Source organism: Hippocampus zosterae, chromosome 19 (assembly GCF_025434085.1).
Source record: "Hippocampus zosterae strain Florida chromosome 19, ASM2543408v3, whole genome shotgun sequence".
Taxonomy (NCBI): Eukaryota; Metazoa; Chordata; class Actinopteri; order Syngnathiformes; family Syngnathidae; genus Hippocampus; species Hippocampus zosterae.
Window position 1 is genome coordinate 861824 of NC_067469.1, and position 13306 is coordinate 875129.

Consider the following 13306-nt stretch of genomic DNA (forward strand, 5'->3'; position numbering starts at 1 on the left):
TGAATTAAGTTGAGTGAATAAAGTGGATTCTTTATCCTCTGCGAAGATCAACCAATCAAAATTGGCCTTTATACTGCCCCCAGGTGGGCAGAAGGAGCAGCACTACATGCCATGACTTGGACGAGAGATTCTTTTGAACTCTGTCGACTGCCGTCTTTACGGTAGCTTTGGATCAAGTCGACTGTTACGAGGATACTTCTTTTTCTCATGAATAAAAAAACAGATGGCAACATTTTTGGGGTGGTTTTTGCGGAGGGATGATATTTCCGTTCCTTTCGATGGGGGCTCGATGGTTTTCCCTTTGCGAGCGTTGTCGTGGAGCAACTTTGTCTCGCATGTTTAGGCAGCGCAATTTCATCTGAATTGGTTTTTCACATTGCGTTTCAGTCCAAAACAGCAGAACGTCATAATTCCTCATCCTGATCCGAATCCTGACCAAAAAAAAAAAAATCCTCAATCAACGACGGTGGAGTTTTGCGCGGTGCGTGACGGTGGCAGCGCACCGAGTGAAAAATGGACGAGGGCCCGCCCGTCGGCTCGCAGTGGAAAGATCGCCGGCCTCCTGCGTTGTGTAAACTTGGCCGGCACACTTGTTCCATCTCCCAGCAGACCTTTCAAGAACCTTGACCAACCCGAGATGACGCTGCGCTTTTCTTGTGGGTGGCCCAAGTGTTTGTGTGTGTGTGTGTGGGGGGGGGGCAATGGATCTATGTCACTCAAGAGTGAGGAAAGGCGCTACTGGCGATTGCGTGAGATCATCGCGGATCTGAACAGCTACAGAAAAGCCGAAGCACCGACCGGCGCGTCGCCAGACCTCGATTCCAATCCGATGTTCCCGCCACTATGCGGTGTCTCATCGAGACAGCTAGAAATGGAGAACTTGAACCAAAAAAAAAAAAAAACTAGAACCACAATGAAAAGTAAACTCTGAATACAACTCAAACTAGATGTCAAAAGAGGACCGGACTAGAACTAGATCCAGAAAGTGACCTGGGAAAGCACCAGGTCGAACCAAAAATTCATCACAAGCAGAAGCAGCACGAGACTGACGATGTCTGGAATGAGAACTGGAGGCCGAAGAAGCAGGATTCTGGCAATTCTGACTCCTACACCGCCGATGACTCGAAACGAGAAACATCTCCAGACCTCGAAAACAAGGTCACGTTGTTGTGAGCACAACATTCCAAGACGCTCCGTCCCGATTGCGGCTGCACGTTTGCACAACCCGCATCCGAGACGTGAGACACACACCCGCGGGGACGACAAAACAACAACAAAACGCGGCTCTTTGCCGCTGCCGATGAACATAAAACGACTTGGAAGCGGCCGAAACGCAACCTGAAAGTTGAACAAGGGAGCGGATGTGCGTGACATCGGAGCGAACACCAAACCGACAAGCGAAATGCTAGCAACCACGCTAACAGCAGCGAAGGCGTTCCGGCCGGTACGCGATTTGGGTGAGAACCGATCAAGTGTGCCGTGGGAAAAATTCGGATACGCCTAGGGGCGTGGCCTATTGAGTGACATCTCACGTGGCCGCCATCTCACCTTCTTTGGTGGTTCCTTGCGTCTGCAGTGCCGGTCCGGAACCGGATCGGTACTCGGCGTTGACCTCGACCAGGTAGGTGGTCTTCGGCCGAAGCCCCCGCAGCACGAGGGTGGGCTCGTCGCCGACCGTGCTGGCCTCCTGCGCGGCGCCTTCTTGGCCGAGCGGTAGGAAGGTCAAGCGGTAGCGGAGCACGGCTCCTCGCGCCGGCTGCCAGGACACCCGGAAGCTGTCCGTGGTCTCTTGGGACACTCTCACGTTGCGAACCGTACTTTGTTCTGCCAAAGACAGGATTGTATTGATTTTTTTTTCTATCAACGCGTGAGGCTCCCGAAGCGGGGCATGGACGAACCCTCCAAGGTGGTCTCGTAGCCGACCAGGGGCAAACTGTCGCCTCGGTCGTACTGCGCCGAAACGTTGACTTGGTAGCGGGTCAGCGGGGTGAGGTAAGGCAGGACGGTAGTCAGCGTGTCCCCGGGGATGGACATGGACACCAAATGGCCGTCGGGAACCTCGGCGGGTCGAAACTGGAGCAGGAAGGACTCCACGTCGGTGGCGTCCATCTGCCACGAGGTCCGGAAGCTTCTGGAAGTCACCTCGGAAAAGGACAGGTCTCTGGGCTGGACCAGACCTAGAGACCGCAGCGGGGAACGTACAAAGCGTCAGACAAGCAAAGCCCCGCGAAAGCCACACGGCGGACGTCACCGTCTGTCACTTTCGCTGGTGATTTTCAGCAGCTCGGCGGCCACTCGTAATCAAGATGGACTCCCCGTGCCAGGAAGCCAAAAGTAATGCCAGACATTTTGTAAATGCGTCTGCGAGCCATCAAGCATCAAAGGGACTTTTATTGGCCTCCCGGACCTCGGCGCACAGCGTGCCAACGCAGCGTTGCTAGGCGGACAAACACGCCCGAAAAGAACAACAGACCAACCGGGAGGGGGGGAAAAAAAATAAGACCAAAGACCGCGTCGATGGGATCGATTTACATTGGCGGCACGCGACTGTCAAGAAGTCATCGTTGGCGGATTATCATGATAGAAAAATGACATCACGTCGGCCGTCGCGAGGAATGTGCGGCTCGCAGAAAAGAAAACTTCTCCTTCCCCCTGGAAAAAGTGCAGACGTTGCTTGTCGGAACTTGACGAGCAGATGGCGGCCCGGAGGAATGCTCGTCACGCTCCGTTTTTGTTTATTGCCTCCACGTTCACCCCGCGCACCTGACGGACAGCTCGAGCCCGAGAAAAGGGGCCGCCGGCGCCGCTTGACCTTTGAGCGACCTTTCCACGCGCTCGCGGGTCAACACGTGGGCAAGACATTAAGCGCGACGGCCGCGCGCGCTCGTGCGCTTTGTATTCACTGAGTGGGAAGGGCTTAATGGCTGGCAGTCATTAAAAAAAAATTATAATAAAAATGACTCAGCGAGTGCAGAGATGGGCATGGGGGGGTGGGGGGGGGGACAAGAAGACAGCAGGTCAGATGACTCACGTTTCTTCTGGATGTTGCGAAGCTCTTGCTCGATCCTCAGGCAGATGGACTGCGTGAGCTCCTTGGAGATTCTCTGGAAGGCGTCAAAGTCCTCCACGGTGTACACGTGCGTCTGGGCCGGCGAGTTGGCGATGGCCTCCAGCTCGGAGCGCACGGCGTCCTTCACGCCCACGGCAAAGATCTCCACGTCGGCGTCCCGCAGCTCGGTGGCGGGCCGCTGGAAGGCGTCCGACGACTTGCCGTCCGTGATGAGGATGGCGACGCGCGGCACGTGGGGCCGGGCGCCTTTGGAGAGCTGGAAGATCCTGTCCCTCACGTACGTCATGGCCTTGCCCGTGTTGGTGGAGCCGCCTCGGTACGGGAACGAGCGCACGCCCTTCAGCACCCCGCTCAGGTCCGAGTAAGTGTTGAGCAGGAACTCGGTGTGCGGGTCGCGGCTGTACTGGACCAAGCTGATCTGGACCTTGTTGGGCCCGATGTCGAAGGTGTTCACCAGCACCTCCAGGAAGGCCCGCACTTTGGCAAAGTTGGCCAGACCGATACTGTAGGAACCGTCCACCAGGAGAACCACGTCGGCTTGGACGTCCACGCCCAGGGAACACTCTGCAACGGGGAAACGCCGCGACGGCGAAGGCCATTCGTCAATGAAGCGCCAGTCATTTGTTGTCAACATTTTAGTTGCATTGTTCAAATCTCAAATCGCGTTTCCCATTGAAATGGATGGAGATGCCGTTAATCCGTTCCGGCCCTCAATAAACCCGACATTCTTCCATTTTGGGGCTTGTTTTTTCCACTTGAGCAGAGTATCTTGGACCTCGGATTTTCGCTCACAACACAGAGCAAAATAAATAAATGACTGACTGTTTGGGGGGGCTGGAAAATCGGCACTCTCGCTGCTTATCAGATTTTTTTTTTTGCTAGGTTTCCACCCACATGTGGTACCTTAAAACTTTGTGACCGTCGAGACGGACTCACCCACGGACACTTTGACCGGCTGAGTCCTCTGCAGGAGCACGGCGGGCTCGCTGGGCGTGAGGCCTTTCAGCGCAAACAGGTTGATCTGGTACTCCGTGTCCGGGCTGAGATCTCGGACCGCCACGGCGGTCTGCGAGCTCCCCACGTACAGCTCGTGACGCTTGCCTCCCACCGTCAAGGGGATCATCTGCACCTTGTAGCCGGAAACGTCGTCGGGCGAGGCGCTCCAGCTCAGCTTCATCGTCTTGGACGACACCTCCTCCACCTCAAGCCTGGAGGCGGGCTCCACTGCTGCCGGGGGGGGGGGGGGGGGGGGTGGCAATCATAGCAATCGTGAAGCGTTGAAGATTGTTAGCGTTGTTTAAAAGCAAAACTGACCTTCTTCTCCGCTAACGAGCGAGCTGAGCTGCTCTTCGACCCCGGCGCACACCAGACTGACAACGTCCCTCTGAAGATTGCGGATGTCGTCCGAGGCGGCCATGTTGAAAACGTGACTCCAGTAGGGAGTGGACGCCAGCGCCCTCATTTTACCCTCATCGGCCTGCCCGATGCCTGCCGAGACGACACGCGCCGTCACCACGTGTGCGTACGTCTTCAATTACAAATTCAACAAAAGCACGGCGACCCCCCCCCCCCCTCCAGGAAATGAGGAGTCATCTGGGGAGATTTGCTTTCAAGCAGCGAGTTGCTCAGACCACCTTCAAAGTCTTCTGTTGTGCCAGTCACATCTCACAAATATATCGACAGAATCATTTGAACGGCTGGATACAGATTTGAGTTATTTGTGTCCGGCATATTTGAATCTTTATCATCTGGCAAACTCTTTTGACCTAGAGCTGTGTCCTAAAACTTTTGTTAGATTTTTTGGGGGGCGGGGCTTGGGGCTTCACGGTTTGTCCAAATGAAACTTTCCCTGACCAGCGTGTGAGCAATAAACAGCACATTTAACACACCTGCTCCCTATCCACACCTTGCAACAGTGAAAAGACACATGACAGCAATTTGCGCCCCCCCCCCTCCCCCCCGCGATGCATTCACTTTTTGTTGCCGGTGGTTCGCACGCGTTGGCTTCCTCGGAAAGGACCGGAAACGCACCCGGATTACTTGACGCCGTCGCAATGCATCATCGCTCGAGTGTTGACAGAATCAAATATTTGAAGAAAAGCGAGAGCTGCGCTCGCTTTTGTCAGCTACTGGCAAAAAAAGGTGCAAAAATTCAGGCGGGCTCCTACAACGAGCCTCCGTGGACTGCAAATGCCTTCCTGATTGTTTTCATGTGTGGAAGGGGGGGGTGGGGGGGCGCTTCAGGTTGTTGTTTTATCTCTTCCAGCTGAAGATGAGCCGAGTGTTGATCTCCGGCCGGTCGCCATGGCAACACGGCCCCGTTGCGCGTCTGCGTCCGCTCGGCGTGTGGAAAGTGTGACGCCGCTCGCATTCCTGCGACGGCTCGATAATGCCGAAGGAATCCGAGCGCGGTTGCGCCATCGCAGAGAAGGGGGGGGGGGGGGGGGACGGCGTGCGGCGGCGGCGTCGTACCGACGACAAAGATCTCCACGCCCTGGCTCTTCAGACGTCTGGCCGAACGTTCGGCGGAATGGTCCCAGTCGCCGTCGTCGGTGAGGATGAGCGCCACTTTGGGGAAGGACGTCCGCGAGCCCGCCGCCTCGCTCAAGGTGTTGCTCAGCAGGTAGTCCAGCGCCTCGCCTGAATCAGACAAACGACGTCAAATGCAAGAAAAAAAAAAAACACCAACCAGCCTGACAACCAGTTTGTGACTTCCAAACATTTGCTAATACTCGTCAAGTCGTTCGTTTAACGGTTACGAGCGGCGGAGCACATCGCCGTCATGGCTAACGTCCGCGGTTAGCTTCCGTGCTAACGAGCTAGCGTTTCGTGATGGCTAACAGATGAGCGTAGATGGCGCCATTGTGTCGTTTTGGATTTGCGCTCAGCACGGCTTTTGAAAAGAAGATTGAGATGAGGCGCAAGTCAGACAAGTTTCGGCACGCCGCACTCCAAACAGAGGACGCCGAGGTACAAGTCGCGGCGGGTCCGAGAAAGCGTGCGTCGCCACGGTGAGAAAAGACGACGCCGTTCACGTGATGGATCAACCAAAGTCTTCCTGTTTTAGTTCATAAGAGCCTCTCGTTCAGTGTTTCTGCGATCTCTGGTGGGAAAGCCGAGTTATCGGTAAAAGCACGACATGTTCTTCTGCCATTTTGAAATCTTTCCATTGGGTTGTATTTTGAGGGTCACTTGAGCAAAAGTCGCCACATTTCAGAGCGAAAAGACGTCATCAAGCTTGTTTTCGTCGTGTCGATCCATCTTTGTCGATCCTTCGCTGCCAGCGACGGGCGGAACAATTCGGCGGCCACTCGTGACATTTGCGCCTTTTCTCCCGTTGAGGAAGGAAGCGCTGCTTTCGATTTACTGGCGATTCAAAATGGAGGCTGTGCCAACAAGTGTGCGCAAAAACAGATGCCGAACATCTTGCTGACCTACTTCTTCTTCGCCTTTGAAGACGGCTCATTCGCGACACTCGAGAGAAGGCAAATGCGTCCGCCGACTGGCCGCCGCGTTCGGCACATCGACAAACATCCGATGACGCCATGTCGTGCTTTGCTAGCCCTCGCTAGCATGAAAGAAGTCGCCGCACCTGTCCTGCCGTTGCCGTGGTGGATGTCCAGCGCCGCGATGGCACGCATGAGGGCGGGTCGGCTCAAGTGCCGGTCCAGCGGGAAGCCGGCGGGCGCGGCGCCACCGTACTGGAGCACGGCCACGCGGGTTTTCTCCGGGCCGATCTGGAAGGCTCCGGCCACGGCCGCCGTCAGGCCGCGCACGTTTTTGAAGGCGGCGCCGTCCGAGGCCCAGGACCCGACCAGCAGGAAGGCCACGTCCGCCACGGCGCTCGCGGGACATTCTGCAGGGAAAGACGGACACCGGATGTCACGGCGCCTGCGGAAACTTCCGGCGTGAAGAAAAAGAGAGGGAGGCCCCGCGTAGAAACGCATTTTTGGCGTCTGTAGCCGTCGATGGCAGCCAATGACTTTGTTTTGAATCTGGTCCCATCCTTACTTTGCGTCACTACGTGACGTTCACACAAAATGCATCGGTGGCAAGTGAGCAAGTACAAAAACTGTTTTTTGGGGGGGGGGGGTCTATTCCAACTTGACAGCTGCCCTGTGGGCTCGCGCGGCTACTTTCGAGCGCCTTGTTTTTGCACCGCCAGCTGAATCGGTAAATTCGGAAACTCGCGATCGTCCATGCAGGGAGCGAATTCCACTTACTTGCGGCATCTGCGTCCAGTCTTCTGGAAGCTTCTCCTCCAGACTCGACTGAAAGATTGATTTGGAAGAGTTGCGCAATGAAACAATTTCTTCCCACAGAGTTGTGGAAAAAAACGCTACGAAGAGTTTTGCCTCTCCAGTAACACGTCTCGGTCGTCAAACTTACTGGTAATCAGTCCCGAGACGGGAAGACTCTCTTGGGCTCCGGCGTAGGCAAAGACGCTAACGGTGTAGTCCACGTCTTGACTGAGCTCCGAGATGGACGTGGACGTGGCCGACGGCGCCAGAGCAAATTCTCGTACGAATTCTCCTAGAAAAGCATCCGCCACGTAGATGGTCAGCGTTGGCGGTCAACAGGCGACGTCATCGCACCAGAATTCAAGAAGAACGCAAGCGAGCGTTGAGGCCAAGCGCAATGAAGACGACTCCAAACCGAGGTGGGAGTTTTAGTTTTAGTTTTTTTTTTCCCTATATGCTGTCCTTAAGACCTTTCATGTTTATCATATTTGGTGTGATGCACTACGAACGGTCGTTTGGTGAATCGCTTTAAATCCAAAAATCCTTTTATTGACAATAAAAACCACTTCATGGTTGTTTTCGGTGACAGTGGAAATCTGAGGATTTTTGCCTCTGACAATTTTTGCGAGATTGAAATTAAGATTTGTATTTTTTTGGTAGCCAGCGTCTTTGGCAGTCAAATGAAGTCGATTTTGTCGTTTATGACAACAAAAAAATTGAGATTTGGACTCAAGTTAGCAGATCATCTCGCTGCAAATGTTTTTATTAAGAATCGAAATAAGATTTTTTTTTTTTTTGGCCCGCGGCCTTTCTTGACAGTTCAAATGAAGATGACGTGCGCAACTAATATTGCGCATTGACGTCAAGCTAATCGAGGCCTTCGCTTTGACGCTGATGACAAGCAATCGTGATTTCACCTCTGCTATGTTTTCATGGCGTGATATTAAGATGATTTATCCTGACTTTGTTGTGTCGCCCGCGGCCGAAAGGCGTTATCGGGGGTGGGAAGGGATGGGCAGTGAAATTATTTTTCCCCCTCGGGGCGTGTGAAATAATACTTTTCCCGAGTGCGCGTACGCGACCTAATTGCAGGGTGCGTCTGTGCTCGTTTGCGCGGCGTGGACGGGGCGGGGCCAGGACGGGACGGGACAGGCCCACCTGCATCAGAAGTCACGTGGATCCTGTAGCCGTCGAGGCGCGAGCTCGGCCTTTTCCACGACATCCGTACCGTCCGCTCGTCGGCGATGTGAAAGGTCAAATCGGACGGCGGCTCCACTGCGCACACAAAAAAGAAAAAAAAAAAAGAACCGCGTTGAGGGCGCCGCGCGCACACTTGGTGTACTTTGTGTTGTTAGTTGGAGCACACGACATTCCGCAAGGTGACGGGCGGCAAGAGCAAAGAAAGGCCAACGTCAACGCAAACAATTTGGACTTTTGGCTAAAGAACGGGTGTCCAACCAACGGCCCGTGGGCCATCGGTGGCCCGCCGGCAGACAAGCGGGCCCATTTAGCAGTTTACTTCTGGCTTCGTAAAATGCCCCGACCGTATACGTCATTATAAAGCACTTTGTGGCTAGCTTCTCGTTCAAACCAACGTGAAAGCCACGTGAAATAAAAATGGATCACAAAAGATTGCCAATTGCGTTGAAGCTTTTCTTTGCCGTCGCACATGAAAATGGTCGCAAAGATGTTTTCATGTTTTCAGAGCGGACGTCAATCCAACACTTTGATTGAATTGACCAACACGCACGTTGGTCCACATCCGCCCAGACGCCTTCGGCCATGGTGGCCACCACAAGGAGAACTTTTCTGCTTTTGGTGAGAGGGCAGGGGGGGGAGTGTCTTTTTTTTGGGTGGGGTGTGGGGGGGGTGAGCAAACACACACACACACATGTACATGATGACAACATGACAAGTGTACATGACAAGTTGCAGGCTACAACTTGGGGACAAAAAGGCTCATGTACACAAAGACCCTGTGTTCTTTGTGGAATATTTTCAGGGGATATTCTTCGGGTTGGCGTGGAACACACACAAGACTGGCTGGCTACTTCGCTTTTTTTTCTTTTTAAAAGTCGACTGAAACAAAGACACACAACGACGAGTCTAGAATGTGAGCTTGCTAGCTCACTAATTAGCAGCTAATGAACCGGACGCAAACAGAACGTTCCAGACTTCTGACAACTTTACATTTAGCATTAGCAACATGCTAGCACACCAATGAACAAATAAGTCACGTCTTAGCTTTGGGCGAGTCAATAAACTATTCTCGAAGTAACTTCTTGACGGAAAATGCAACCTTCAACTACAACAAGGTCAACGGGGTCGTGATCTGCGGAAAAAAGACGACAACGAAACGGCAAAGGCTCGCTTTCTTTTGCTTTCGTTCTCCGGTGCCAACCGCAGCAGCAGGTGAAGAATATCCCAGCAAAATATTGTCGTGAAGTCCGGAAGGAGGTGCGGACTTGACCGGGAAGGTGACACGACGGCACGGGACGATGCGGAGGAAGCACCAACCTGACCGGTGAGACGTCGCTTCCGCTTCCCAGAAAAAAAGCGCAAACGTGTCCAGGAGACGCCGGTGGCTTGTCCACACCGCTGTCAAAAGGCCCTCTTATTGTCTCATTAAATGGCTCCACTTCCTCCGTTTGACGATGCATTGGGGCCGGTGGACTTCAGTCGCACCAGCGCAGGCACTCGCCGGCAATTTTACAAGCCAGATTCCATCGCTTCATTTTAGAGCAAGTCTTTGCGTTTCTGTCGACTTGCCTCGCTTCCCCGTCCGAGTCCGTTTTGATGCGTTTGTCCAGTCCACATTTCAGCCTCTTTGTGTGGTCATGTCAATGTAATCTGCCTTTACAAACGCTCATCCTGATTTAGCAATTAGGCTTTTTTTCTTCAATCTTCATCTTTTCTCGCACTATGATTTTTTTTTTTTGGGTGGTAAAAGTGCCATTAATGGTATGCTGGCTCCCTCTACTGGTAAGCAAAGGCATAGCTCAATTAAATGTTCGACGTGTGCAGACTGTGACTGAGGACGTCTTTTTTTTTTTTTTTTTACGTCTGTGAAGACCAACGCAGTGTTATTTCACTTTTTACATTTACAGTTCATCTTTAAAGATGCTTTGCTTTCCATTTGTATCGTGATTGACGTTTCTGTGCCATACATTTGATTCAGGTCATTATTTAAGAGCACCTGCTCATTTTTTATTTTACAAAATCACATGCAGTGTTAATTGTCAAACCTTGGCCAATGTTGCAGCGGCTTACAATAATCACCTCCCCCCGCTTGTGGTTGAACACGTAGGCCCACTGTGCTACTGAATGTGCATATTGGTTGATTATGGTCACGTTTGGAGAGTAAAAAGTTGAAGAAGCGCTGCAGGATGATTAAGACCGTATGGAAGCAGTATTTTAGCAAAAGTGACAGGAGGTCAGACAGAACAGATGCTTTTTCTTTGTCTGACTTTCTTTTTTTTTCTTTGAGCGTGCTCAATTTGTGTCATTTGGGAGAAAATAAGCAGACTGATTGCACCCCCCCCTCCCCTCCTTTGGTGTTCAACTTGTGGAAAAAGATGAGTTGAAGTCATATTTAGTCTCCACGTTCCATGCGGAGAAATCACCCGGCAGGAAAGTTGGCCGCCGGCCTAATGGCCGCTTTCCCCCTTTTTTTTTTTTTCTTCGCTTTCTTTTCGCACAGACCACATGGAGACTTTATAGCAAGGCCGCCTCTTGGTGGCCACGCTAGAAATTGCACACTGCAAGAGGGTCGGATTACTTAAGCGTTTTTCATTTTACGTCTCCGAAAAATTTCTATCTTGATCTTATCCGTCCGTGTAGGTTACAATACCACACACACACACACACACACACACACACTTTCATTTGACTTGTACAATAACAACACATGTCAGGATAAAAAAAAAACATTTGAGATTTGCTTACTTAATGTGCGTTACTGATTGGTTGAGAGGAATAAAGGGATTCAAACCTCCAAGCAGCATCAAATACAAAGAGAAAGAGCAACACGTGAACATTCTTCGGAGGCAATTCCACAATGACATTTGGAATATGGACAGCATATATCAATTTTTTTCTTTTAATATCAACAAACAATGAGAAGAAATCGGTAACAAAACTTTCAAATACACACACACACACACACACATATACAAATAACCGCTTTCAACAACTACAACGAGATGCACGCCAGGAAAGTCAGAGGTGAAAGGTCAAGGGAGGAAGGAGAAGGGAACGGGGGGGAGGCGGTGGAGGTCGTACCTTGGGCCTGGGCTGAAGAGGAGAGCGCCAGCGCCAGAAGCGCGGCGGCGACCAGAGTCAGCCCACTCTTCATTTTGGCTTCCTGTGGCTCACCACAGCGCGGACGACGTCTGCCAACTGCGCCGCCGACAGCGCCGTGATGACGACGACAACATGTGAGGAGGAGGAGGGCGACATGTGAGAACGCGGGAGATGCCGCCGCAAGAGGAGGCTGCTTGGGGGGAGGCTGGGCAATGGGAGAGAAGGGGAAAGAGGAGCACCAGGAGGGACAGGAAACTTGACGGAGAGCTGCGGAGGTAACGGGAGGAAGGAGATCACAAGGACCAAGAAGAAAAAGGAGGGGGGGGGGAGTCTTGAGAAAAGGGAAGCAAGGAGGAGGAATGGGTTCAGAAGGTAGCTGGTAACCAGAGGTGGAGGAGAAATTTTGAGAAAGGAGGAGGAAACAGGGCAGGCTGGCCGAAGGACTAACTTGAGGAGCAAGATCAAAACGTGAGGAGGATGAGGAAGGGGAAATATGAGAAGCTACTGGCAGGGGGGGGTGGGGGGGGGGAGAGAAGTCAAAGTGGTAAGGAAGGAAGCCAGAGGAGGACAAGAAGGAGAGATGGCAACCAGGAGGAGGCAGCCGAGATGGGAAAGAGGAGCGCGAGGATGAAGGCAAACCAGAGGAGCGCCAGGAGCTGCTAGGCTCAAAGAGAGCAGCCGGAAGAAAGGAGAAGGTCAAAAAATGAGGAGCAGACAGATTCTGTGGTACCTTCGCGCCAAGTCAAAGGGACAAATTGAGTAACTTTACGATTCGAGTGCCCTGCGCCAACTACGACGAAATGAAAACGACGAAGAAGAGAAGAGCACAGCACGCCGCGGACGCGCAATTAGCTGACGTCATCACACGCAGACGGTAAAACCAACGTCATCAATCGATAACTTGATATCGATAACGCGTAACCAACCTGAAGCTTGGTCAGCAAGTGTTCCGCCACCGAGAAGAGGAACAAGAGGACGATGATGGAGGAGGAGGAACTCGTGAGCTTCTCGGAGGTGTTGCGAGCTTGTGGCCGTAGCTCGGCGGGCGTCGTCGATTTTTCCTCCAAGTGGGCTGAGCCTCCCCTCCGCGCCCCATTTAAAAGGGGGAGGGGGAGCGGGCCCGGTGGGGGTGCCCACCCCGCGGACCACAAACACCAAAGGCACTCTAGGAAACTTTGAGACTTCTCACATGCGCTCATTGCTTTTTTTTGTGTCGACGCAGCACAAGCGAGTGACTTTCTCTCCTCGCGAAGGCCCGTTGCGAGAAGGTTCAGTCGGCGATCACCTTTCGAGTGTCTTCACGTGGCGGACGCAGGTTCGACGGAAGCACCAGAAGCTTCTCTTAGCATGCGCCGCTCGGGCGCCCTCTGGCGGCCACCGCCCAAAAGCGCCGCACTTGCTCAACTTTTCACAATTAGGAAAAAAAATAAAGCACTGGGCGTCTTTAAATCAAACTTTATTTGGGAAACTTGTCGGTTTAAAAAAAAAACAACGTTTTTTTACTAAAATATTTGAAGCTAGAATTTTGCTCTGACCTTTTGAACAACTTCCAATTAGTCACTTTTTTTTTAAAGGAATTATTTGGATGACTCCGTGAACAGAATTGAAAGCTGAAATGAAACCGAAAAGGCTTGAAATTGTACTTCATGCGGCTTTGAGGGCCACGCGTGCGTTCCAAGAGGACAAGGGGCGG

At 52.5% G+C, this 13306-nt stretch overlaps 1 protein-coding gene across 4 annotated transcripts in view; it reads right to left on the bottom strand.

Annotated features, from left to right (window-relative positions):
• Positions 1 to 12694, bottom strand: part of LOC127592232 (collagen alpha-1(XII) chain-like) — a 46548-nt gene extending 33854 nt beyond the window's left edge. For all 4 annotated transcript variants that reach the window (XM_052052787.1, XM_052052789.1, XM_052052785.1 and 1 more), the window contains exons 1-12: positions 12540 to 12694; positions 11593 to 11709; positions 8470 to 8586; positions 7460 to 7603; positions 7294 to 7341; positions 6663 to 6926; positions 5543 to 5710; positions 4385 to 4558; positions 4007 to 4297; positions 3032 to 3634; positions 1899 to 2177; positions 1549 to 1824 (exon numbers count right to left, since the gene is read on the bottom strand). In XM_052052787.1, coding sequence (XP_051908747.1) covers positions 1549 to 1824; positions 1899 to 2177; positions 3032 to 3634; positions 4007 to 4297; positions 4385 to 4558; positions 5543 to 5710; positions 6663 to 6926; positions 7294 to 7341; positions 7460 to 7603; positions 8470 to 8586; positions 11593 to 11665 — 2437 coding nt within the window. In that variant the 5' untranslated portion in view covers positions 11666 to 11709; positions 12540 to 12694. The remainder of the gene's footprint in view (positions 1 to 1548; positions 1825 to 1898; positions 2178 to 3031; positions 3635 to 4006; positions 4298 to 4384; positions 4559 to 5542; positions 5711 to 6662; positions 6927 to 7293; positions 7342 to 7459; positions 7604 to 8469; positions 8587 to 11592; positions 11710 to 12539) is intronic.
• Positions 12695 to 13306: the final 612 nt, after the last annotated feature.